Source organism: Psammomys obesus, unplaced genomic scaffold (assembly GCF_907164565.1).
Source record: "Psammomys obesus unplaced genomic scaffold, mPsaObe1.curated_primary_1811, whole genome shotgun sequence".
Taxonomy (NCBI): Eukaryota; Metazoa; Chordata; class Mammalia; order Rodentia; family Muridae; genus Psammomys; species Psammomys obesus.
In genome coordinates, this window is record NW_026586173.1 from 13,322,346 (window position 1) to 13,329,029 (window position 6,684).

The 6,684-nt window shown below is 55.5% G+C and overlaps 1 protein-coding gene across 1 annotated transcript in view; it reads right to left on the bottom strand.

The window, feature by feature from the left end:
* Positions 1-579: 579 nt before the first annotated feature.
* Positions 580-6,684, bottom strand: part of Plppr2 (phospholipid phosphatase related 2) — an 8,552-nt gene continuing 2,447 nt past the window's right edge. The window contains exons 2-7 of the mRNA XM_055601257.1: positions 6,227-6,396; positions 5,436-5,515; positions 4,041-4,229; positions 3,774-3,909; positions 1,465-1,736; positions 580-876 (exon numbers count right to left, since the gene is read on the bottom strand). Of these exons, the coding sequence (XP_055457232.1) occupies positions 580-876; positions 1,465-1,736; positions 3,774-3,909; positions 4,041-4,229; positions 5,436-5,501 (960 nt within the window). The 5' untranslated portion in view covers positions 5,502-5,515; positions 6,227-6,396. The remainder of the gene's footprint in view (positions 877-1,464; positions 1,737-3,773; positions 3,910-4,040; positions 4,230-5,435; positions 5,516-6,226; positions 6,397-6,684) is intronic.

Consider the following 6,684-nt stretch of genomic DNA (forward strand, 5'->3'; position numbering starts at 1 on the left):
ACACACACACACACACACACACACACACACACACACTTTAATGCATGCAAAACACACCAAATTAAAACTAAACAAACCTTTAAAAATATACGTATGCTTTTAAATGTGTGAGAGGGCAACGCGTGTTTGTGGGCGTGTAGGTGCGTGTGTGCAGTGCGCAGGCTGGTGTATCTGTGTTTGTGGAGGGCACAGGTCGGCGTGTGCGGAAGGTCGGCCTGTGGCATCATTCCTCAGGAGTGTTCCACCTTGCTTTTTGAGACACAGCCACTCACTGGCCTGGAGCTCCCAGATTAATCTAGACTGGCTGGCCAGTGACCCCCAGGAACCATCCTGCCTCTGCCTACCCGGGGCTGCGGTGACGGGTACGCCACTTCCGGTGGAGTTCTGAACTCAGATCCTCACGCTTGAAGTGCAAGCGCTTTACCAACCACCGGGGCCTCGTCCTCCACTTAAAATAAACAGTACTTGTATTTATCTCAACCGCAGCGTGTTGTGGCATCCCTCTCAATGCTGCCCTCCCTCCGTGGTTAAGACCCTGTCGAACCCATTTCACAGATGACAACAGGCAAGCAGTCAGGGTCAGAGGAGAGGACACCGGCTCTCCTCGGGCCACACGGCATCTACACCCTTCGGCCTCGCTCCTTGGTCAGGGGCCTGCTGAGAGGTCTTACACACAGAGGCGGGTGGGAGGGGACTCACCAGAAAGGTGGCGATGGCCGCTCCCGTGAGAAAGCCAGCCAGCACGTCCGACCAGTGGTTGCGGTACTCGGCCACGCGGACCACGCCCACCAGGAAGGCGGGGCACAGCAGGGCCAGGCAAAGGGAGGGTTTCACCAGGCGGGAGCCCTTCACGCGGAACACGAGGGTCACGTACATCTGCGGGACCCAAACGCATGAGGGGACGGCCAGGGGGCTCCAGGAATGGGGCAGCGATGCTCCCGCATTGAAACGTGACCACAGACCTCCCTAGGGAGCCGAGTCAGGGTCAAGGGGGCAGGTCCGGGAGCTCTAGAGGTGGCCTGGGAACCTCATGGGGCCACAGGGGGGGGAGGGGGGGGGGGGGGGGGGGGGTTTCAGCCAGTCGCTCCAGAGGCCGGTAAAAGGGAAGACATCAAAGTAACAGAGCGCAGGAATAAAGGCAGCGCGCCGGAGGGGCGGGGCCCAGCCGACCAAGGGGCGGGGCGAGAGCTGCAGGAGGCGGAGCCAGAGCCCACAAGCCTGGCCTGCTAGCCAGCAGCTTCTCAGCAGCTCCAAGGGCGGAGTCCCAAAAGACAGGACCACAGGGGAGAAGTCAGGGCGCTAGGGCTGGGATGCACGAGGGTGTGGCCTCAGGAACGTGGGGTGAACCTAAGGATGCAGCTCAGCGGGCACAGCCTCCTTCCCAGACCTCCCTCGGGTTAGCCGACCCCCCCCCCACCACACACACACACCCCAGACCCCTGGCAGCTCGCCCGGGGGCCTCACCGCAGTGTAGGTGACCGCGTAGGCGCACAGGGCCGCGTCCTTGCAGGGGAAGGCGCGACGGGCGGCGGCCACCAAGCTGGGGCTGCCTGCACAGGCGCTCTGGTCCGTGACGAAGCGGTCAGGCCCTGGTCGGTCGGGGGACGGTGGTGGGCAGCCCAGGGCCGTGTAGTTGGGGCGACACACCGACAGGAAGTGAGGTGTGGGGTTACCGGTCACCACCTGTCCCGCATTTGCAAAGATGGTCGTGGTGAAGAGGCCAAAAGAGTACACGCCTGGCGGTGGGGAGGAGAGAGATCAAGTCGCTTTCACTGGACCCCTCCCAAGCGCCCCGCAGGGTTCCATTAAGGCCCCTGTCTGTCTCTTTCAAATATATATAGTTTTAAAGGTAGCGTGTTGGTGGCACTCGGGAGGCAGAGGCAGGAGGACCTGAGTTCTAGAATGGCCAAGTCTACAGAGAGAGTTCTTAGAACAGTCAGGGCTACCCAGAGAAACCCTCTCAAAAAAAGGGTGATTTTAAAATATTTATTTGGGGTGTATCTATCTGCGTGGGCACTGTTGCGCTTTGTGTGGAGGTCAGAGGACAGCCTAAGGGATCTAGTTCTTGTCTCCTTCCACACAGGTTCTGGAAACTGAACCGAGGTTGTCGGGCTTGGCCATAAATTCCTTTAGAGCAGTCCCTGGTCTCGCTAGGGTCGCCACGAAAGCCGACCTGGGGCCTGTGATAACCGGGTGACGTAGCCGTACACTCGGTGCCACCGTAGGGCCCTCATTACAGTGTGTATTTACAGTCTGTCTCTAAGTGTACCATGTGAGGGCAGGCCCTCCCTGACTCCATCACACCACCGGACCCCTCCACACCATTGCGTCAGGAATTTGGGACCGACTAGAAAGACCTTACTGGAACTTCTGGAGTTCCTCCTCTCCTTCACCTTCTCTTCCTCTTACAGATCTTTTAAGAATTACATGTATTTGTGTATGCTTACGTGTGTGGAAGTCAGAGGACAACTTGTGACAGAGTTCATGTCTGTCCTTCTAGCATACAGGTCCTAGGGATTGAACTTTCAAATCATCAGGCTTGGTAGCAGACACAGTGCCTTTACCCACTGAATCCTGTGACTGGCATGTCCCTTTTCCCAGACCCCCTACCCCACAGGCAGAGCCTAGCTATGTAGCCCTGACTGGCCTTATGCTGGATATATAGACCAGGCTGGCCTAGAACTTTCAGCCTACCCTCAACTTTAAAAAAAAAAAAAAATATGTGCATGTGTGTGTGCCTCTGTGAAATTAGGCACATCACGTGGTGCAGGAGTCCATGGAGGACGGAGGGTCTCAATCCCCTGGCGGTAGAGGCCCAGGGGGCTGGGAGATGTCAGATGTGAATGCTAGGATCTAAACCCAGAGCAAAAAGTACTCCCAACCACTGAGCCATCTTTTCAGCCCCCAACCTAACCTTTGAGTATTGAGAGTATGGGAATGTGCCAACCCACACGGCTTGCTTTTTTTTTTTTTTTAATGCTATTGACTCACTTGGTAGCTCAGGCTAGCTTCCAAACTTCAGATCTTCCTACGACAGCCTTCCAAGGCCTGGGATTACAGATGTGCCCCAGCACTCAGGCTTGAATTCTTTGTGTGTGCAAACGCATATGCTTGTGATGGAGGTCAGGGGACAACCACAGCTGTCGTCCTTCCGACATCTTCACATGTTAAGACTGAGCTTCTCACGGGCCTGAAGTTTTGCCAAGTAGGCCGGACTGGGTGGCCCACAGCCTCTGTGAGTCCACCTGTCTCCACCTCCCCTCTTACCGTCTCTGGAACAACAGATGTGTGCCATCTCCGGCTTCTAAAAGAGATTTTCTTTCATTCATGTGTGTGCACGCGCACGCCTGTGTCTGTGTTGTATTTTGTGTATGTGTGTGTGCATGCCTGTTTCTATGTGTAGGTACATGCATGAGGCTATGTATATGTTTATGTGAATGCGTCTGTGCGCACGCATGTGTGTGTGTGTGCATCTTAGTGCGTGCGTGCGTGTGTGTGTGTGTGTGTGCGCATGCGTGTAGTACTTGCGTGTGTGACACACCTTGAGCGTAGTCAGAGAACAGCTCGAGAATTGCCCCTCTGCTTTGACCACGTGGATCTGGATATTCACACTCAGGTGACGCTTGGTGGCAAGCACCTGTGCCCGCTAAGCCTTCCTGATTCCCCGGCCGGCCTGAGATTCTTTTTAAGGCGGAACTGGTCCGTGTTCCTTTGTGCCTGAACTCACCTCCCTCCCCAAGACCACTGCCCTGACCCCAGGCCTCATCTCTCACCCAGGAAACGGACCAGCCTCCGCAGTGGGGGGCTGAAGCGGCAGCAGGCCCCCGACACAATGGTGCTCTCCCCGCTGACAGGACGGCTGGACGGCGGGGCAGGGAAGAAGGCACGTGCCAGCTCCCCCAGCAGGATCTGTGGACAAGACCAAGATGGGGTTTCCCTGGCCTTCAAGGCCAGGGCTCCACCAGCCCCAACCCGGCCTTCTTGCTTTCTGGGAGGTTCGACTCCCTGGCATGCGGCCTGGGCGACCCACACTGTCTCACCGTAAGGGTGGGCCCAGCAGTGACCAGGGCGTAGACGAGGGCAGGGGGCGCGCGGCTGGCAGCCTCGGGCCCGGGGTACGGCTTGGCATAAGCGCTGTCGTGGCAGAAGAAGCCCTGGGCGTGCACAGGGAAGGTGTCCGTGAACTCCAGGCGGTAGGCAAGCAGGACCACGATGCCCAGCAGCGCAGACTGCAGCCGGCCAGGGCCAGAGAGAAGCGGAAAGAGACAGGAGGAGGTCAGAGGCCGTGAGGCCGGACAGAGACAGGGATAAGGGAGAGAGAAACTGGAAGATGGAGGAAGACTGAGACAAAAGGAGAGGAGGGGAGGAAGGAGTTGCGGCAGTGTAACCTTTCCAGCAACTGTAGCTGGTGCTGTTTTCTAGTTTCTGGTGGGCTTTTGTTTGGGCATTGCTTGAGACAAGGCCTCATGTACGCCAGGATATCTTAGAACTCATTATTGGGGTGACTCCTGATCTCCCAGACTCCACCTCCCAGTACTGAGGTGACAGTTGTGGGTCAATTATTCAGTGCGGGGGACAGACCCTAGGGTTTGTTCAAGCTAGGCAAGTCTCTACCCGCTGAGCCACACCCTCACCCCTGTTTTTTTTTTTTTTTTTTATTTATCTATTATTTTTTTAGATGGTCTCATTATGCATCTGAGGCTGTCGTGGAAATCATGACAGTACTTCTTTGTTTTGAGACAAGGTTTCCCTTGCTGGCCCGGAGCTCACTACGTAGACCAGGCCGGCATCGAAGTCACTAGAATGCACATGCTTTTTTCCTCCCAAGTGCTGTGATTAAAGGCGTGTGCAACCACTCCTGGCTTGTTTGTTTGGAGACAGGATCTCACTCGGTAGTCCTAGGTGGCCTGACCAAGCATTTGGACTGGCCTTGAGTTCGCAGACAGTCTCCTGCCTCTGCCTCTGTCTCCTAGATGTTAGGATTACAGGTGTTTTTTTTGTTTTGTTTTGTTTTTTTTTTTGTCTCTTTCTGTCTTTATCTCTTTTTGAAACCGAGTCTCATGTAGCGCTGACTTCCCTGAAATCCTTCTTCCTTCAGGCTCCCAAATGCTGAGGCTACACATACGTGTCATCATGCCCTGTCAATTATGCCTCTTTAGAGATGAAACTGAGGCTCAGGCATGCAAAGTCCCAAAGTGTGACGGATCAGGGCAGAACGGGGCCAGAATCCAGAGAGGAACGCTTCGGAGCCCAATCGTGTCACCACATCTCAAGAGAAATGGGGCAGGAGCAGAGGTGGTGAGGAAATGGGGTGCAGGAGGTCAGAGAGAGATGGTAGGAGTGGACTGGGCCAGGAGCAGGAAGGCAGGGTGGGCAGAACAGAGGGAGGAAATGGAAACCAGGAGTGCTTTCTCAGAGCAGCTCGAGGTCCTCACCTCCACGAAGACGAAGCAGGGGATGATGGAGAGGCTCCGCTTCAGGTGAGGCCTCCCTCCAGCCATGGTGAAGGCCGGGCCTGTGGAGGGACAGGGAGTGGGCTCTCCAGGGAACGCCATTGAGCAGAGGAGCATCCTGGGACTCTGAGTCCTCTCGCTGATCTGGCCACGCTCTGCAATCTACTTCCCACGCTGCTGGCCCTGCTCACTGCACATCCCTGCCTCTTCTTACACCGGGGCTCCGGCTTCTACCAGAGACCTCGGGCTTCTTTTTTTTCAGTCACATTTACCATTTGTGTGCGCACGTGTGTATGTGTGTGTTTGTACATGTGTACCACATAGTTCGTGTGGAGGTCAGAGGGCAACCTGCGGGAGTGTGTTCTCTCAAAAGATTCTGTAGTGGTTTCTTCTCTCTACCTTCTATTAAAGAAATTCTGCGGGTCCCATCCCGTTTATGGGACCTGCAACCAGTCTTTAGAGAAGAGTGCCTCTCTTCTTGGTACCGAGCTCTATCATATTTTAGGGAATTTCATCTTCTTTTCCCAGGAGATCCCATGTTTCTTGCCCTCTCACTCCTCCAGTCTCTTCCATTATGACCTCCACCTCCTGGCTTGTGGATCTGGTGTAGGCTAACAGTCAGATGCTTCCCCTCCCCCAGGGGCCTTGCCTCCATCCCATCTCCCAGGTCAGCTGCCCCCCCCCAACTCCTCCCTAAATCTAACTTCAATCCCCCAGGCATTGGTAGCCAATACAGCCAAGCCAACTTTGCCCACAACCACACCTGATCTCACCTGTGAGAGCACCCTAGGGCTTCCTACTGGCATCCACCTCGCCCGGCACCAACTCACAGATGCTCCCGGAGGCCAGCAGGGCAAGAACACTCATCTCCATTGCATGGATGTGGAAACTGAGGCCCAGGCAGATGAGGGTAGGCACTGTGCATCCAGGGCTCCATTGAGACCTGCTCCAGAATGACGTGTTGGAGTGAGGGCACCAGTGTCCAGCTGTGCAGAAGTACCTACACGGGTTCTCCCACAAGACAAAACCCAGCCATGGCTTCCATCCCAAACCCCACACACAGGGACACCTCAGAGCATGACATCCATCCATTCCACAGCGAAATCCAGGCACACTGTGTGGGGTGCCTGCTTCATGCCAAACAAACCAGATTTGCTCATTCACACAAATCCCCAGTACCCTAAACACACACACACACACACACACACACACACACACACACACACACACA